The sequence below is a fragment of the Aythya fuligula genome, chromosome 2 (assembly GCF_009819795.1).
Source record: "Aythya fuligula isolate bAytFul2 chromosome 2, bAytFul2.pri, whole genome shotgun sequence".
NCBI classification, from domain to species: Eukaryota; Metazoa; Chordata; class Aves; order Anseriformes; family Anatidae; genus Aythya; species Aythya fuligula.
Window position 1 is genome coordinate 15,747,548 of NC_045560.1, and position 20,600 is coordinate 15,768,147.

The window sequence follows — 20,600 nt, forward strand, 5'->3', positions numbered from 1 at the left end:
TAATGCTGCGTTCTCAGTTTCATCCTTGCCTTATTTGAGGTTTTCAGTACTGGTTTCAGATTTAGACAAACTTTTTACTTAAACCATAGCAGTATCAGTAGACTTATGTTCTGTTCTAAGGAGATAATTGCTACTGATAACTTACTATGATTCTGGGCATATCCTATAAATTTCTACCACACAGGAAAAATGATAATGATATTTATATATATTTGTAAAGAAGTCTAGTTTTTAAATTGTTCACTGAAGTTGTGTTTTGATTTTTAACCTTCAAAAAGTGTTTATGGCACCAGTAATATAATTACTATCTTGTAGCACTACTTCTTCTTTACTTGATATATTACATTTTTTTTTTCCTTTTTTTTTTAAAGAAGCTTTTATGTGATCGAGTTTTATGTCAGTTTTGGAGTTTTGTCTTTCTTAATCTATTTCTGCTAAAAATCTATAGCTCGTACCTCCTTTAGCAAACATGCAAATATTGTTTAAAAAAAATAACACTGGGACTGATAGAGAACAGTATTTCCTATCACAAACAATTCATTGAAAGGCAGTTCTGTGAAACCTACTTGACCCAAGAAATTTAATGTGAGTTTTTCTATGCATGTTTTTGTGAGACCATCCTGTAGAATTTTACTCATTACAGTTCTGTCTGTTCTGCACAACTAGTCATAATCACCATAGGTTTACCTCTTTGGTTCTGGGAGCTGCTGATAGAGCTTACGTAAATTATATTCCTTATAATATATTTAGATACTGCATCTTGTGCTCCTGTCTGGTACAAAAATGTAGTTGTTCAAATTGTGCAATAATCTCTTAAATTATCAGTTGCTGGTTGAGCTTCTTAGAATTCTGTAATTTTATCTATACGCTTCTTACTCAGATCTGGTGCAAAGATTGTACTTCCTTAAACTGATGTCATAATGTTGATAAAAGTGAGATAAGTAATCTCCAAAATATCTGTTGATCACATTCTCTTGGTAGGTTATGTGAGTCATCAGGAATTCCATAACTGTGATATTGCAGGTGTTTTTCCTGAGGTGTTTCAGAAGGAAAAAATGATAGTGAGCCCTATTCGGAAAGCAGAAAACTGAAATGTTGCTCCCATTGTTAACTAACCTTGGTTAGTTAAGGGAGGTTGCTTGCTAGGCACTGCTAAAGTGGATGGAACTTTATTAAAAATTAATTTTAAATCCCAAATACCAGAGACTAGCTTTGTTATGACTGTCACACTAATTATATTTCCTGTCATCACATTTCTTTCTGCAGTGGTTAAAACATGCAGATGAACAAGGTAGACCATACTACTACAGTGCTGATGGTTCCCGGTCAGAATGGGAGTTACCTAAGGTGAGTGACCTAATAAAGAAACACTAACAACTTGGGATTTAACTCTTCTCCCCAGGAGATGTTTTATGAGGCCCTTAACGGGAGTTATTTGCAAGAAGAGGGCTTAGTTACTTCTAGCATTTTTGTGGAATTTCTGATTGAGGAGAGAAAAAACATACTAAAGGACATAAAAAATAGATGTATGTAACTATTCAGATGTCAAAAAAGATATCTTTTCTGAACTGAGCTTTTCATGTATGACTGCAAAGTATTATCTGTGATTCATCTGTGAAATAGAAAATCTTTGTAGGAAAAAAGGTGTTTTTCTTATACTACAAAATGTTCCTTAAAAACTGCGGTCTATTTTTATTACCCTCCAAAATGAATGTTTTTTCTGTCCTATATTTCTAAATTTGGTGATTTAAATCTTATATTGAGAGGTGTTGAAAAACAAATTTCAACAGTTCTGTGGTGTTTTTGAGCATGAAACTTGAGAGCTTCACCAGAAGCGCATTCTGGTATTTATTTATTTTGGAATAAAAATAAAATTGTAGGAAATCGACATAGGTAGTCTGAGGATGTTCCTATTATTACTTAATTTACATTTTCATGTTGAAAAACTATAGAACATCTGTCATAGGGATGTAGTTGTAGAACTATGAGGGTGTTTGTTTGATCTCATACAGTAAAGTTATCATTTAAAAAAAAATAATCACAGGGAATTGCGTGCATTGAACATATCAAAGTATGTGATTCTCAGCTATTGTTTCTTCTGTACAAAAATTTGTGTCCTTTCTGCTTAAAAAGGAGCAACTGTAATAGTGCTCTTGTAATACTTGTGGGAAAATATTTCAAGTTATCAAATGATGCTACAGTCTACACTAGTGTTACATCAGCTAAAGGATTTGTATCTTAGCTGAGCTGACATTGAGTTCTCCTATGTTGATCTGACGTGTTAGGATCTTGAATTTTGTAACGTCAAAGCTATCTGATCTGTAACTGTTGTTTTTAAGATACATAACTATTGATTAGCTGTTACATTAGCAGTGTGCAAATCTGCTAGCACAGGTTTTACCAGAAGCAATTGATATAGTTGAAGGTAATTTGGGGAGAATGATGTCTTAGGTACTTCATTTGGTGACTTCTTCACAGTCAAAACCTGTGCAGAAGTTGCTTTCCACTGAAATAGATTGGATTTGGATTTAAACTAAATAGCAAATGGAATTAGCTTTTAATTCAACTGCACCAAGTCACAAAGAGAATCCAGCACTGTTAATTGAGGCACCTTAACTACACCGGTGAGGTCTAGTACTCGTGTGTTTGAGCATGATATTTTTAGTGGTTCTACTTAAACCTCTGGGCTCCCTTGTGTTATTAACCACCGACAGAATGAAACAAAGCCTCTGTTTCTTGGAGTTAATGGTCTGATACGTTTTAGCTCATATTCATATGAAAATCATCAAATATTTTTGTTAGGAATTTTGCTTAAATTGTTTACCCTGGGCTACTTGAGTAGCAAATATTCTTAATTTCCTTATTGAGCATTCTTGAAAGTACTAAATTGTGGCTGGAAGCAAATATAAGGTTAACAGAAGTAAATGACCAATTGACTTCTCGATTCACAGTCCAACTACCTATCTGTTGACAGAAACCCTAGCTTTTAGCTTTGAGTGCTGTGGAATAGATTAAACATTCTAGCAAAACGTTTAGCTAGTCTGTGTGTCTGAAAAACAGAGTAAAAACAAATGTTAAAAACTTGTGAGCAGTTGAAGCATGATTGAAGATCGGCCTTTTGAAAGACTCGCTGAAGCGTGTTCTAAAAGCGCTTAGGAACAAATGAACTGGAAAGACAACGCAGACTGCAGAGCGACTTTGAAGAAAAATAGTCTCTATCAAAAACTCTCATGAATGGTGAGACGACCTTAGAAAGACTTCAGCATTTTAACTCCTGCTTAAATGAAAAGTTAAGTTACTTGGAAAAAAAAAAAAAGACCTTTTAAGAAGAAATTAGATAAAATCTACAGTAATTCTCTACATCAGTTTTTTCCCCAAACATATTTTGGAAGGTGATATATGAACTACGTATTTTGTAAAATAAACAAATAGAACAGCATGGTTATGTAGTGTTGTTAAACCAGAAAAAGATGGTAATCCCTTTTGAGGAGATTCTTAGTAATCTGGACATCAATAGAACTAAAAATCAAACAGGCTTCTGGAAATAGCACATTAACTGTTCTAATACGTTATATGAAAAAACTTCACTTTTATAGCATTAGCTGTAAATGTGAACATGCTCTGGAATAACACTTCAGTAGTCTTGAATGTGTGTTTAAAAATATCTGATATTAGAGGAGGGAGGGAGAGTTAAAAAAAAAAAAAAAAAACGAATTACTTCAGTCTCATAGAAAGCCCTCTGGTCACGTATATTTAAATGACATCTAGGAATAGCTGAATGCCTCTGGCTAAAAGCAACATCTCGGATGGAGGAGCTTTGACAACTGCTGCAAAATTCTATTAGGACTCATGAGTGTGACTGAATGGGAGCTTGTTGTAGTGGAACAGAAGAACATGCCGAATTATTCTTTAAATTGGTTAACAGTATTTACTCATAACTTGTACTACGTCTTCCGAAGACTTTGTTTTCTCCTGTGATTTCTGCTGTATTCAGTTGTCAGTTCTTGTTGATTATTTTAAAAAAAAAAAAAAAAAAAAAAAAGGAGAATCAGGTCTTCTGTGAATAGTTCATTATGATAAAATTGGTTTATTTCCTTTTTAGTGAATGCGTAATATCTAAATCATAGTGAGGAAGGATATGGCCCTATTTCATAAGCCTAGTAGTCTTCTAATACAGGTTTTATATTTCAAGCAAATATAAGGGGGGGGACTCTATATTGAGGAGAGGAAAAAAGGTTAAATTGATCTCAGGAATAAGAACTTCCTAAAGTTTAAAAATGCGATTTATCAAGATGACAAAAAAGCAAGGAAAACTAAAAGAAGTACTACATATTGAAGAAATAGCTGAAAAGGGAGGAAAAGAGGACAGTCTAATAAAAACTAGAGGTACTGAATAATTGTCTTCCCAGTTTTCCAAATGCGTTCCTAATCATATCTAAAAAGAAAAACAACATAACAGCATGGTTATTGGACATCAGCTGGCTGAGTTCCCTGATTCAGGAGTAGACATCAAAATAAAATGCTTATGCTGTAAGCATCGTAGTTTGGCTGTTAATATTTAGAGACTGTGATATCCTAATTGCACTTCATCTTGTGAAATTGCACTTTCTCTTGTGATATCCCAATTACACTTTATCTTCTCAGAAGTTAGTTCACCATCAGCTCCCCTCACTCACTGTATGTACAGAGGAGGCAGTAGGTAGAGGAGCTTCATTTGGGGATGTCATCTTAGGCTGACAGTTTTCTCTTGCGATCTCTGTGCTCCAATGTCAAGTGTGAGCTCTGGGGCCTCAGTTCTGACACTCAGGTGAATGATTTTGCTACTGGAGTCCTCAGTGCTGTCAAACAGCGAATGCCACCTGAAAAATTATAATAAATAAACATGGTGCTGGTAATACGAAGAAGATACTGTGCAGTCAAATGGTGAAATGAAAAAGTGAAAATAGGTATAAATGAACTTGTCTTATGGCCAGGATGTGAACAGTCCTACTTGGTTTGAGGTAACACATAATGTGTGTTGGCATTTGTGTCTACTGTAAGACTAAACATTATTGTTAGTAGTAGTGAATAATCCTCACATTCTTGTCTTGAAGCTTGGGATAGCTTGGAGGAAGTTGAGACTGCCTCAGCTGATGTGTTGATTTAGAGGTATTCAAGGACAGAAGTGCAGGTGATATTATTTCCTTTCTCTTTACTGTGGGTACCTGTATCTTAGAGGCCTGGTCTGGTCTTCCTCACTTGTCCTGGTGTGGTGCTTTCCAGCCCCTTTCATTCCTCCTAGATCAGAGAAGGGAGGGAAGTATCCCCAGCTTTTTCTGAGGCAATCGGTACTGGCTTGGTGCTGGTCTTCACAGGCTAGCAGTCTTAGCGAAACATAAGGTGAAGCAAAGAACATCCAACGCAGCAAAGTCAACGGAGCAAGTATCCAGAGGGGTCTCCAGTCGCTTCTGCTTCAGGTGGATTTGTCTCCTCCAGCAGCCTCCTGCCCCTGCACGTCCTTCAATGAGGCCGCTGCCTCAAATGCTGCTGCAATGTGGATGGAAAATGAGTCTTATTTCTCCAAGGAAAAAAAGTGCATGAGGTAGAGATGAGGTCCATGAAAAGACCAAAAAAAAAAAAAAAAAAAAAAAACAACCAAAAATTTATATATATGTGTTAAGGAAAACATTGTATTGATTTAGCTAAGAAGAGCAAAATATGTACATTGGTGCTACATTAGTTGTAGCACCAAAAAAAAAAAGTATTCAAAGCCGAGGACTGTTCTAGCATTGGAGAAATACTTCTGTTCTGAGGCAACATTAAAAAAAAAAAATTTTTTTAATATATGATTTCAGACTATCTGTTGGGAGAACTGCAAAGGGTTACGGTAGTAAAGAGGACTAGGATTTCAGAATATTCTTAAATGACCCTATTCTAATCTCTTAACTGCAAGAAGGTAGAGTAAAATATTCAACTTTGGGTCTTTACCAAGTTTCACTGACAGTTGCATTCCGTGCTTTTCTCCCTTCACCCGCCTGTTCCTTGCATTTGGCTGTGGCTGTTGTTAGCGCAAACAAAGGAGAATCTTTGTTCTGCTTCTTGAAGCTGACAGATCTGTGTCATTTCCCTAAAAATGGGGACAACTGCTACAAATAACTCGGAGGTGTTGCATTTATTCCAATCACAATTAGGCTAGGACAGAGCCTTGAGCCATGCCACATTATCAGGGTAAAATTAAATATAAATCGTTTAGCTAGTTGTGAGGGCTAGAAAATTTTTTACCAAAGCAAAGAGAGCTTTCAAGTGACTGGTGAAAGCAGCTACTTGAAAAAACAAACAATGAAAATAACCCTGTATTACCCAAATTTACACCATTAGTGTCCTTACCCTGCACCAAGAGCTGGTGCAACAAGAAGTCCGTGTCACTTAGCACATGCAGTAAGGTTATGAACAATTGTGAAAAATCTGCTGATGTCCTTATTTCCTGATAAAAAGAAACTGGTAGTAGAATAGAGAACAAATGAATGCAATGTGCTAGAGGGGGTAATGTATTGGGACAATTTTTGATTTTTAGGGAAAACTTTTAAAGGAGCAGCAGCCTGCATTCTTAGAACTCTCGTTCTTATCAAAATTTTTAGATTTAAGAAAATTATAGCATCTTTTGATGTTTAGATGCATGGTAGCATCAGACGATCTCTGTATGGTCCTTGCCTAATCTCTTACTTCAAGATTACATCAGAGACGCAAGGAGGCATCTGACTGCATCACCAATAGCCCTGGCTACTTCTCCCTAGCCAGTGGCATCTATCCAGTCTAGAGGGTGGCTACTTCAGTTGGATATGCAGAGACTGAAACCGTATCTGAATCTCACTTTGATTCTCTTTGGAAAATCACAGATCAGACAATTTATTTCAGAAGCTTAGGCTTGTCTTGAGGCCGGAAATATATTTTTATTTTTCCCCCTAGTAATTTGTTCTACTGTTTGCAGAGAGGGTGGAAAAAAAACACCTGACAAACAGGCATGAACACTTGAGTGAAAATTGTTTACTTGACACCTATATTGTGAAAAAATGGGGGAAAGATGTCAAATGTTCTCTTTAAAGAGCTGTCAGTTTATTAACACTGTTTGTATCACCAAAGCAAAGTACTGAAGCTGCTAAGATACGTGGCACAGTGTTCCTGAACTGTTGGAAGTGCGTTGTTAACGAGCTCCATATATACTGTTTCTTTACTTTCTTCTTCAGTGTGTTCTTAAACTGGAATGTCACGGTGTGTTACAGCCCGTTCTCCTTCAAGATGGGGTTGTCTGTAGAGATAAGTAGACTCCTGATGGTTTGTGGTGGTATAAAGGCACCTTTTAAATATAGATCACCTGTAAGTAGGCTGTGCCCACATTCTGACTCTTAGGACAGATTTCAATTCAAGACACTTTTAAGTCTGCCTTTGACTGTTGTTAGAACCTGAATTCAAGTTGTTCAAACAGAAAGTGCATAGAGGATTTTCATAAATAATATTCAACGGTGTCACTTAAGTATAGATATTTAAAAAATAAATGGTTCATTTGATAGCAAAAAAATGTTTGAGCTGTCCATTTAAATTCTCAAGAACTGTTCTGAGGACTACTGTGGCAGCTTTCCGTGGTGTAGGCATTGTTTCATCAAAACTCAGATTTTAGTTGTAATATGGGCAATCTTTTGCATATTGCAAATTGCATATATGTTTACTGAGTTGCAGAAGCATCTTCAGAGTGGATGTTTCTAGAACAAGAAAGTCAGCTGGTTGTAGATTCCTTGCAGCATGAAGGAGAGTTCAGCTTTGATTTAACAAGGGAGCAAACTAAAAGTTTCTTAAACCTCACCATTGTAATACAGGTATATCTGTTGTCATATGAATGTAACTGTGCTGAAACCAATGCAAAGTCCCTGCTGTCTCAGCTGTGGATCTCTACAAGGATAACCAGTACGCTTCTGCCTGTATGCAAACCACCAAATTTTATTCTCTGTACTGCAACATTCATTCAACTGGGAGTATTTTATTACTGTTACGCATGTTGGAATAACTAAATTAAATACTAAATTTCTTTTACTTCCTACATATTGACATATTGAAACACTCTTTCCAGAGTAAAAGACAAAGCTGCTATCACATAGTGTCTGCCATGGCAGTAGTAAGGATGGCTCTTTATTTGGACACTAACTGTGGCTGTATTGTTATTTAGCTTAAAATTGGCATTTCTGTTATTTAACTTAAATCTTACTGTGCTTTATCAGTATGTGTTATTGTCTTTGAAGACCTCAAGCTCCAGAATTACAGTAGTAAATCAGCAGCAAAACTGTGGAATTCAATGTGCTTACAAAGGTTATTAGTTTAGCCTTTTTTAATAAAAAGGACATTTGATTTTCCCATGTTACATCTTACCCAGTGGGTTCTAGACCTTTATGTGACTCCACAAATACTTCCATGTGTTCCTATGTGCAGATTTTAGTCTTCTAACACTGAATAGAGAGAATGAGAATTTTATTGCCTTTGTAAAAAAAAACAAACAAAACTTATGTTGTTTTTCCTTGTTTATATTTTCAGTGGTAAACTCTGCTTGAAATATTGTTATAATTCTTTATAATGCTACCCTGGTGATGGTGGTGATGATTTGAAATGACTGCACTACTGACAAGTATGCTGCAGTGCTGAGATGAAATTAATTGCTAGGTCCTTCTCATGGCTTTCACATTTTCTTAACCTCTTGATCTTTTTGGATGCTGTTGAGTTAGTGGAATTATCAGAACACAGGTCTTCTATTTCCTTGGGCTATTACAGCTCTGCCAAGTCCTACAACTATTTCCTGCTAAATACTTATTTTCTGTGCTGAGGAACAGCAAATCCTTCTATCAGTAATTCTGTGTAGTTATTCTGAAAAGCAAATCCTCACGTCTTTGTCTCCCCTCTCCGAGCCATACCAAACCTTTGGGTGAAAGAGAATTATATTCAGTCAATCACCACTCTCAATCTGAATGGCTTACAGTAGAATAGAAGGGTTTTCCTTGTTCTACACAAGACCTGACAGGTGCTACAGTATTGTCAGTGCAATATAAAGACTGAATGTTTGTATCTTGCGTTTATTGTTTTATTGTATTGAACCACAATGCCATGGTGGTTCTCAGTGTGCCAGTTGGTTGCAGAATGATAAACTCTTGCCTAAGAAATCAAACATCTGTCTGTTGCCCAAGAGAGGCACTACAGCAGACAGGAAGTTCTGAAGACTAAAAACAAAAGAAAAAGGCTATTTTCATACCCTTGAGTGAAATAGGGAATCTGAACATTTGTACTGTTAATATGTATGAATGGCATGCTCAGGTGTTTGTGTAAATTAGCTTCTACTTATAGTTTGATTTTTCTTTTCTTTAGTATAATGCTTCACCACAGCAGCAAAGAGATATAATAAAGAGTAGGAGTCTGGACAGGAGGCTACAAGAACCAATAGTTTTAACAAAATGGAGGCACAGCACAATTGTGTTGGACACCAACGATAAGGTAGGAGTGAGTTAAACAGCATGCTCCAATGTGAACCATTTCTGATTTCTAAATTATTTAACAGAAAATCAGTGTGCATGAATTTCTGAAATCTCATTTATTTGTATTCTGCTGTATTGCTGTGTATAACATTCAGTGAGTACAAGGACTGGTAGATAACTTCACTATTGTTTCTTTGTAAGTAGTAGCCTTTTTCTCGTTATCCTTGAAATATTTTAGAGTTAGTTCAGGTTTCGATGTGTACAGCCATTTTACTTATAATTGGGAATTTCCTGCAATTCAATTCAGGCTATAGAGCATAATCAGGGCTTGGGTTCAAGAATTATGAATGTGGGTGAGGTTCCCATGTGAGGTATATTGGTATTTCATCTCTGAATATCTTCATTATAGACAACACCCAGTGTAAGTACACTTTAAGGATTGCAGATGAATAACTGAAGTGAAATATTTGTAGAATTGAAATAAAAGTTGCACTTACTGAACTAAAATTCTTCTCTAAAGATAGCAGTAATGCTATTACACAATGAATTTATCCCTTTAATGACCTCTCTGCCGATCTCCATCATGATAGGTTAAGAGGAAAAGTTGCACTTGATTGCAGCAGGGTTGTAATGTTACTAAAGGACAGAGGACAGCACTGAAAATGCTAAAAACGCTTGGTTTTAATCCAGAGCTGAGCTGGGAGTTTAGTCTGAAAAGAGCTGTGAGTCAGGGCTAACAGAAGCTGTTTTCTGTGCATTGTTTATGGCACATTCTTGGAAGTCTGTTTGGGACTAGCCGCTAACAGATGCTGCTTGAGCAAACACGGAGACAGAGCCTGTCCCTTGTTCTTCCTCTGTCTGTCTCTGTTCTGTTTGACTTTTGTCACTGCTGTGTCTGCCTGTGCTGTGACATTGTCAGCACGCTGATGTATATAGGGAAGGATGTGTACAGGAGAGCTGATGTATGTAGTGAAGAACTGAAACTGGTGGCATAGGGTGATGACTTGCTTTTCCTGGAACTTCTTAGTAGGAGTCAGTCCCGAGTTTCACGGAAACCGAAATATGTTGTAATGCTGAAATCGCAGCACAGGCTACTCAGAATAAGATGCCAGCAAACTGGCTAATAGACTTCCTTTTTCAAAAATACAGGTGACAATTAACCAAAATCGATGTGGTTTCGGGATTATGGCAAAAGACCTCTATAAGCTGGCCTGTGTAATTGCAGATGTTAAAGACAGACTTAAATGACAAAACACAGCAGTAGTAATGAAAATGGATCTGCTGCCCAGAATGTTGCATGCTTGACCTGTTTCTGGTATGTTTTAATAGTTTTCCTTGTTGAAATGAAGTGTTTCTTGTGGTAAAAAGAGTTGAGTGGGCTATCAAGAGTTGTAGTTCCTCAGAACAGGATTTATTGGATTTGATCTTAAGCTTTTGAGCTGCCAGTTCAGAACATTTTATGTGTGGTGCTGAGGAGCCGGAGACCATGCTTGACTGGCAACTGCCTGCTCTGCACCTGCACATGTTGGTTCATTGTGAGAGGTTTTGAGGTCCCCTTACTGCTCCTTCATCCTGCCTTGATCTCCTTTGGCATCTTTCTGTGCCAAATGGGCTGTAACACGTGCATGGAAGGCTAAATGGAGTGCTGCAAAATGAAGGCTGAGAGGGCTCTCCTAGTCTCATGTGACATTTACACTTCATAGGTACGAACAATTCTGTTAGTGATAACTTGAAATTTTGGCCTTGCTTTTAAAGGAAGACTTCCTTTTTTTGTGTAAGATTTACTTTTGGAACGACCTTTATGTAGCTCGGCACTGAACGAAGAAGCTCTTGTAAAACATTGAATAAGAGGAGCTGTTTACTTTTCATCAAGACCCAACGTTCAAGTACCAAGACCTTAAACACAGTGAAGCAAATGTGCAACTGTACAAATGTCTGGTGTAATAACCAAAAGAAACTGTTTATATAAGTCAGACTTGTAAAGTCTAAGCCAGCAGCTTGAAGTTACTTTAACAGCTTCAAAATATGCAGGCAATGTGCATTTGTTAATGGTAAGGAGTCACATAAAGCACAACATGAATGCTTTTGGAAAATTTAAGAACGTGTAGTGGAGCAATAAGCTAGTGTTTTGTGGAAGGACCCGTGGATCTTAAATTTTAGTGCATTGATGGACCCATTTTATTACCACTGGTAGGCACACTCTTATGTGAACTTCTTAGAATTAGCATCCGGTAAAGGAGCAGATTATGCATATGTATGTTAGGCTTCTTCAGAGCTCCTTAGTGTATGAAAGCTATCTCAAATTTGGAATGAAATAGAAGGAGAAAAAACAACAATTGGTATTTGTCTGGATAGGTGCATCAACTCATCCCCAAATTAGCTTTTAGCTGACTCCTAGGAAAGTAGTTTTTTTAAAGTTTTTCTGATTTCTTTTTTCCTGGAAAAACAGCAGAATGCAATTCTATGAAAACGTGCTGGTGAAGAGTGGTTAAATGTGTCAGAAGGAAGGTGTGGGTTACCAGAGCTGACTGGGACTGGATGATACCAAACGTACTTGCTGATTGTTCAGTGGCTGTGGCACATACCTGCATATAGCCATCAGGATTTACATAGCTAAAAAGTTTTATTAGCAGGGAAAAGCATACCTCTCTGAGAGGGACAAAATTGATTTCCTTAGCTTGAGCTTTCTTTTTTCCCTATAAACATCCGAAAATATAGAATACTTAGCTTATTCTTAGGGATGCTAGTGCTATTTGTCAGTGCAATAGTAAAAGAAGTAGTGGGCCACTACCTGGAGGTAGATTTATAAGTGGATTTTAAATTGCAGGTGTGTAGGGTTTTTATGTAATACTGGAAAAACAAACATTTTCTGTAAGTTGAAGCACAGAGGTTGGGAGACCTATCAGAGGAATTAAAAGGGGAGAAGGGGGGAAATGTACAACTAGCATGTGTCGTGGTTCTATTTGAAATCCTTTACCAGGTTCTCACACAGTATATTTGTGCAAAGCAGCAGTACTTCAGTGGAAACACACATGCCTTCTGGCTTTCAGTATTTTTTCTAGTCTTCAGGGATTTAGTAATTTTCTTTTGATCCATCGTTAATGTTCGGTTTAAAACAAAAACCTGAATCTGTAATAATCTCAGTGATAGATTATAAGGAAACAAACTGTCACAACTCACAAATATTAAATAGAGTTGGTATACACTGAATGTATGAACTGTGCATGTATAACTATTTATTGTATAAGTTTCTCTGCATGTATATGTAAATGCACATATATTTATTGTACTAATCTTGCATGTATTGACCACACAGAAATATAATCTGTTCTTTAAAATCTTTGTGTTTTTTCAAATGTGCCCTGTAATAAGTTAGTATTATAAACATGCTTAATAATTTGATAGCAATGTCATACAGAAAAATTGCTCCTTAATAAGGATGAAAGCCTTGCTTTGCTCATGAAGTATGTATTTTTTTTTCAAATTGACATGTGCTAATTAGGCTGGATTGATTGGCCTGTAAATCTTGTCGTAACACTATTTGGTAAGCACGTTTATAATACAAGTATTTCAGAATATCATGAATACTTAAAATAAAACAAAAACAACCAAACAAAAAAAAATGTAACAAAACACTTTTTCTGTAAAGTGTGAGTGGGGAGAGGGGAGAGGGTGTCTTTAGGGGTGAAAAAAGTTAAATTAAAATTGTAAGAAAGAGAATAACTTAATTGCATTTCTAAATTCTGTAGGAATCATCAACTGCTTCTAAGGCCAGTTTTCCTGAAAATGAGTCCTCTCCTTCTTCACCGAAGCATCAAGCCACAGTCAGTATGGAAATTGTTTAAATAAATAAGTAGATGTTGTAGAAACTTGTCTGTTCATGATTAGATAATTGAGGGTAAACCTGCTTGTTACTTGGGAAAGTAGTGGGATAAAACTAACATTTTAAAAGGAATGTGCTTTAAAAAAAAAAAAAGGAAAGAAAAAGCTGGATATTTTTTATTTAAAAACAGCTTTGTGATGGGAGATGATTCCACAATGAATTTTTAGCTTCAATTTATGCCAAATTACGTAGTTATTCCCTAACAGTCATGTCTTCACACCTAGCAACTTGGAAGGTTACATGCAGAAACAAACTGTCCTTAACCACAGAGTTTCTCTGTCAGTAGTCAGTGATAGTTTGTAGGATCTGATGTCTTTATTTTTCACTTGTGTTTTTCATCTACTTGAAAAGATGTAGGAATCACGAGAACCTTGCATAAATAAAATCTTGTCTTCTTAATAGGATATATGCTGGGAGGAAAAGCTAAGCTTGCTAAAGTCTTGGTTTTGAATGCTTAGATATTTTTGCTTAAGTTTAAATTTTAAATTTGCTCATTGATTTTTTTTAAACAGTAGGGAATAATTCAGAAATAGGTGTATATATGTGTGTGTATATATATATTTCTTTTTGCTTTAAAAACTGCATTCCAATAGCATTGGAATATGTGCCTTTATGAGTTTTAGCATTTCTTTAGTGGGAAGCTCAGGGCATTAAAGGCAACTAGTTGTGCTTCATTCAAATGCTGCACACAGAGGAATGGTTCTCTGGCTTATTTATGCTGATCCATTCTTATGACTCCTCATACTATTTTTCACAATGATATTAGCATTGCTTATTAAGCAAGCATAGTTGAGACAGCCTTAACACAAGCAATTCTTGCTGCATGTGTTCTAATTTCTGTAAATATGTTTCAGAAAATATGTTTCAGACCTTGAAATGCTAAAACTGAATTTTGTAGCAGAACTCACTTTGGGCTTTAGATGATAGAAAAAAAATCTGTGTTCTCTTTAACTGTCCTTGGAATATAAATATTACAAAGAAGCTCTTGAATTTTTGTTTTGTTCCATAGACTTTTCTTCTTCTTTTCCCTAATTAAATATTACATTAATTTTCCCTTTAGTACCCCCTAGTGTTGCTGCTAAGTTCTGTGTTATGATACTTTTTCTGAATAGTTCTCCTTTGGAGCATTCCCACTGGTTCCATATGTAACTTGTGAATATCACAGACTATTTGAGCAAGTGGGCATGGGTTGCTTGGTCACTGTGAAAGGTAGTGACAAGCTGTTCCACTTCCTAAAACTTCCTAAAGCCAAAAGTTTGTTAGAAGGGTGCAACACATAGGACTGCTAGTGGTGTTGTGCATGGATCATGAATAAAATGATCCATGAATTTGCTCATTTTTTTGGGGAGGGGAGGGAGATGTGACTAATTTCTTCTGTTGAAAATTCTGGCCCAATGAAGACATTAGATTAAGAGTTGCAGCAGCTGATGGATCAAAACAACATATGAATCACTAGATAAGTGGTGTTATCCTTGGAAACATCCTTCTTGTTTTATCCATGCTGCATAAAACATACAGATAAAATTTGTAAGATTCCTGAACTACAAATTAGTCTTTAGTAAGAGTATTGTCAGAGCATTTGAGCAAAAAAAATCTATGCTGTATTCTGCAGTTCTGGTCCACTTAAATTTGAGATTTAGAGGAGAATGCTGGAGAGAATGTACATGTATCTTCTGTTTTCATTGGATCTAAAATTTAGGACATTTTTGTTATGGTAAAGCTAATTTGGATCCTTTCCCTAGTTGACTATTTCAACTAATAGCTTAGTTCTTAAATTAGGAATTATTAAGAGCCGTTACTGAAAAGGAATAAATTAAAATAATATAGGATTCATTTAGTATACTAGTAGGACAAAGCTGGGGTGACAGGAGATGATAGAATTCATTACCTCATTTCAAGAGTCACAAGTAGTACAAATTGACAATTTTCTTTTTATCCTAGAGTATTTTTTCAAACTTGTCTTTATTTTCTTATTCTTCTATAGAAACAAAAAATATTCACTCCTTTGAAACTTGAAAATGCCCTTCTTATTCAGTATTCTTCTTTTTCCACCATTCACTGCTTGATCTCCAAATTTATAGAGACGCATACAAATACAAATGATTTTCATCAACGAGACATAACTAAGCAGCTTAAAATTCTAATGTTTTGCTTGGGGTTAGGAAAAAATAGGGCATCAAATGTTTCACTCATCTGTTTTGGAAATGAATATATTAATATGAATTAATAATGAATATTATCCACAAAGACGATCCTGGAGGTGTTTAGGGCCAGGCTGGATGGGGACCTGGACAACCCGGTCTAGTGGGAGGTGTCCCTGCACATGGAAGGGGGGTGGGAACAAGATGATCTTCAAGGTCCCCTCCAACCCAAGCTGTTGTATGATTCTCTATGAACATTTTTATGCAGTTCAGGTATGGTTTATTTAAAATACACAGCTATGTTAGAATAACTTGGGAGAGTTCTGTCAAAGAACTTGGGTTGGCTGTTTGTCAGCCTCCTTTTTTAGTAAAAGACACAAACACAATTTTGCTATTACGCCAATTATTATATCCTTGTTTAAAATTTCCACTGTATTGTACCACAAAGAATTTAAGTTTAGCTTGTCAAAAGAACCTAGGCCATGAAGAAAGAAGGCTTTTTACCTCTTTCATGTTGATGAGTATTTTCCCAGAGTAATCTTGACTTTGCTGATCTCTGCATATTTAAATATAACTTCAAGAAACTGCTGTATGTAACTGTATAACATGTGCAAAGATGGCTTGTTCTCAGAAATTGATTATTTGAGGGATGTAATTCAGTGATGTGATGGCAATGGAAGCGGATTTTCTTTTTAATTTATTATGCCTTACTGCATCTTACAGGGTCAAGAGAAGTATGGGTTATTGAATGTGACGAAAATTACAGAAAATGGGAAGAAAGTTCGGTAAGTCTTGGAGTTCTAGAAGTACACATACATAAGACTTTGTGTAAGGTATTTGACTTCAATGTTAAGACAGCATTGAGGCTTTTGCAATTACTTGTATTAGGACAGCATAGAATGTTTTGCAATTTCTTAGTTTTTCTCTGAATTTGCCTTAGAGATTTTCTTGTAGGTTGCGTATTTTCTTGTCCCAAAGCGAAGTCTGTGTTTTTTCCCAGTGACTTAATAGTGGACTTCAGGCATCCAGAGGCTTGTGTGTGCCAGGTCCTCATAGAGGGCAGTGATTTCACGAAGGTGTACTGATGAGAGACAGCTTATTTTTTAAAGGAATTTATTTATTTAAGGCAAAATCTATGTAGCTTATAGTCTGTCTTGTTCCTAGAATAAGAGGGGTGTAAGAGGGGTCTTCAGACTTTCTCCTTAAATATTAAACCAAATGAAGTGAGTGTATTTCATGTTCCCCCTAGTTCTTCCTTCACTTCTCTTGTGAAGGATTTCCTACATAATGTCTTATCCAATGTTTGTCTCCCCGTAGGTGATGAATGACCTCTTTTTAACTTCCTTTCTCTGCCTCACAGGCAGGCATCTGCATAAAACGTAATGTAAATCCAAGTAATGCTGTGTAACTTAAAATTCTAGCATTTTGCAAAGAGTCAGTGCTATAAAATGTGTTTTTTTCCTCAGTTTTTATTTAGGTTTACTTTTTTTACGTTTAATTTTTATCTCTAGTACTGTGCTACAGAGATCAGTGTTCCCAGATTTTTGATACATGGAACATATTTTTCTTGAGGATTAAATTGTTAGCACGTAGCTGATCTTTAAGAGATGCCCTGACCAAGTCTAGTACAGGTGGGCAGCAGACCTTGCCCCCAGCTTGGTTCCCCAGAGCTGCTCCTAAGAGCCTGGTAGGAAAGGGCAGACAGTGGCTTGTGCAAGCTGCTGCTGGTGCAGTATAATCTTGCCACTTAAGTCACATCTGTTGGGAATCACTGATCTGGATTACTGGGCTGCTGTACAGAAAGATGCAGCATGTCACTGTGAGAGCTGTTGAATAATAATTCATGTTTGGGCAGTAGGAATAGATTTTCAGGGCTCGTCAAACTTTTTTTTAACCTCAGGACAGATATTCAGGCACAAAAATATATCGTCAGACAGCTGGAACAACTGATTTGTTCTTTTTCCACATCTTAAAGATGTGTAGCAAATATTTAATTGCCAGTGTAAATTAGCTTATTGCATACAAATGGGACAGTTGCATCCCAGTTAGATGTGATCAGTCAGTTTCAGAATTATGCGGTACTTTGGCACAATCTCCTTAGTACACAGTGGGTTGAGCATTCCCGATTAGCCCTTTTGAAATTATAATTGTATGGTATTCCTCCTGGTGAACTGCTTCCACTGCTAATTAGCTTTGTTTGATTTAGATTTTGATGGTCAGGCTGGGCCTATTAACATATGCTGCCTTCTACAAATACGCTAGCAATTAAGACTTACTGATGGCACTAATGACTGTATATATGGTTAAGTTTTATTAACATGCAGGTCAACTGGGCAACACTGATAGCTTCAATATCTGCTTTCAAAGTCAATTTATCATATGTTTGTTTACAAATATTTACAGAAAGAATTGGATGTCATCATGGGCGGTATTACAAGGTTCATCGCTGCTGTTCACTAAAACCCAAGGAAGTGGAACTGGCTGGGTAAGCTTGGGAACAAGTCCCTGCCTTCATTTAAGTGTTAATCACATAAATCACAAAAAATTAATATATATGCATAATTTAGAAAAAAAAACACACAAGGTGTGAGTATGGGAGGTAGAGTGGGGAGGCTGGAGAAGTTACCAGGAAAATAGTTGTGATGTAGGATGAGAAGAAAAACAAATGTACTTTCTTGTAATTCAGAAACATTTTTACATTTAGTAAGTATGAAACAGATGAAGAGGCATTCAGATGTTCAATAAGTTGATTATTTTTTTTGCTGTGGACCAGATATTTTTGTATTCCTTACTAATGTGTTTATCTAAATAGTTCTTTTGCTTTACTGTTCCTAGGTAATTTTTGATGTGGTAAATATAATTAAAAAAAAAAAAGTCTGACACTGACACTTAGTTTATTGCATTGGAGTATTTGAATAATATAAATAAAAAGGACTGCTGTAGGTGTTGTTGGTAGGCAGCAGTGCTTTGAACTTACGGGAGAAAGTGTACATTTAGTATTGTTGTCTTACTGTTTAGTGATTCCCTCGTTGAACTCCTTATTTTGTTTTATATCTGTATAGTGGGTGACAGGTATTTGAATCTATTCTGATGCCTGATGAAGACCTAAAGAGAAAACATCACACCAAATGTGACATCTATTCAATTTTTATATCATTTCTGGTCTAATAGCACTATAATTAAATTGGCTATATTTATCCAGCTATGTTCCTACATTAATCAGTATAGAAATGATTCATTAACTATGTCTTAATTACCCACTTTCGGAGGTCTGATACTAAAATTTCATGTGGATCTCCTATAATACCTAAAGATAGGTCAGATAAAGTGTTGGTTATTCCAGGATATTGTCATGCTGATTCCAGCAAAATTGCTGATCTTTCTACTTGGCTCACTTTCTCTTGCTACTCTTCTTTTTGGACAGTCAGTTGATACTCACCATTCTTTTCTAAAACTCTGAGTTCATTTCAGAGGTGTAAACGTCATTTTTCTGCCCTTTTGTTGCTGTTGAAGAGGTGGTTGCAGGAATATGGATGAGGATAGGTGAATAACAACATTGGGAGTAGTAGAGAATGGAAATATGGAAGCTGGGCGAAATGATCAAGCAGATTGAAGAGAAGAGGAGGAAAAGTATAAGAATTAAGGCATAGGATAAGGTGAACTGTGCTGTCTGTAGTAGAAAATGGACCTAAGGAGGTCTGGCTATGCTGTATGTGGGGAGGGGAAAAGAATGTGATGCACATCGGAGACAAAGCACAGAAAAAAATGAATAGAAACATACATATATCTGAAAGTGACTTTCACAACTGTAAACATTGGGACGCTAGGTAAATGTAATAATTTTTCTCTTTTGTGAGTAATATTAATAAGAAAACCTGTGAACTACTTTTTAATACATAACTTCCATAACAAAATATGTTGAAGAAATATTGGAGGACTTTTACAAGGTGAGCCTCAAAGCAGGAAGTACTGGGATCAGAAGGCTTAAAAACTTCCTCCCTTGCCTTCCTTCATGCCCTTCAGTTATTGTCTATTGTTCAGCCCAGTTCAGTTTTATCACCCTACTTCATGAACTGGGAAATTCCTGGACGTTCAGGGGTGAGGTTTAATATTTAGTCTCTGTGCACAAAGAATACTATTATTATAGCAATAATGTTATTTTTATTCTAAAATTTCTTAATACTCTTGATCCAAATTTAGCTGTAGATCAAAAAAAAAAATAATTAACAATATGTTGATTATATCATACTGTTCATGAATGTATGATACAGTTATGAATGGATGTGTGCCTGACTGAATTATCCACAGAAGATAGTTGTGCAGATCTGCTTATTGTTTAAGAAGACTATTTATAGGGTGTAACACACCTAACATTACAGTCATTCAGTGAAGAGGGGAAAAAAAAATTATCAATTCTTTTGATAATTTAAGTGCAGCAAAAAGTCCCATGGTCACTATCTGGTAAGAATATTTCTGTGGGAAACTGTCAGGTATGTGGCATGCTGTCAAGTACCTGACGCTGTACACAGCTTTATTCAGTTCATACTGTTCATGTTTATGATTAAGTTGAAAATGTCAAGGGAGAACATCCTTCAAGGACTGTGTGTGCAGACTTACCCTAGGTTTTCTAAATGTGTAAATATTCAGCACATGTTCTTTTTCATCTTTGTATAGGAAATTTTTTGGGGATGTTAAAAATTCTGCCTCACACGTCAGAAACTTGGAACTGTATCAGTATTTCAATAAGGTGGAGCCAAGTCTAAGTCTGACATGTGAGAAGAATTACATTTCTCCTTCATCTTGAGAGAAGAATGTTTGTTTAGCAGTGGTCTAGCGATTGATATAACCATATCATTTTTTGTGCATTGTTTTGTGACTTCATCACTCTTCTTCCTTTTTCTCATCAAGTCACTTTGCCAAGTGAGCTCAATCCCTGAGCTTTTGCTCTCGCTGCTTTCTTCTTGGAAAAATGCTCTCAGTCGTCGACCTGCTGTCACCTATGTAAACTCTGACCGAGTTTCAGCTATCAGTGTATGTGTTCTTGTTGCATGTCTCTTGTCGCTGTAAGGCTATTTGCCACTAATCTGG

At 36.2% G+C, this 20,600-nt stretch overlaps 1 protein-coding gene across 5 annotated transcripts in view; it reads left to right on the top strand.

Moving 5' to 3' along the window:
- Positions 1–20,600, top strand: part of ARHGAP12 (Rho GTPase activating protein 12) — a 77,631-nt gene that overhangs the window by 39,409 nt on the left and 17,622 nt on the right. For 4 of the 5 annotated variants that reach the window (XM_032183249.1, XM_032183250.1, XM_032183251.1 and 1 more), the window contains 5 exons: positions 1,267–1,347; positions 9,382–9,507; positions 13,238–13,312; positions 16,236–16,297; positions 17,916–17,997. In XM_032183249.1, the coding sequence (XP_032039140.1) occupies positions 1,267–1,347; positions 9,382–9,507; positions 13,238–13,312; positions 16,236–16,297; positions 17,916–17,997 (426 nt within the window). Of the gene's footprint in view, positions 1–1,266; positions 1,348–9,381; positions 9,508–13,237; positions 13,313–16,235; positions 16,298–17,915; positions 17,998–20,420; positions 20,544–20,600 lie in introns of all 5 variants that reach the window. The other variant, XM_032183253.1, reaches the window with a different exon arrangement.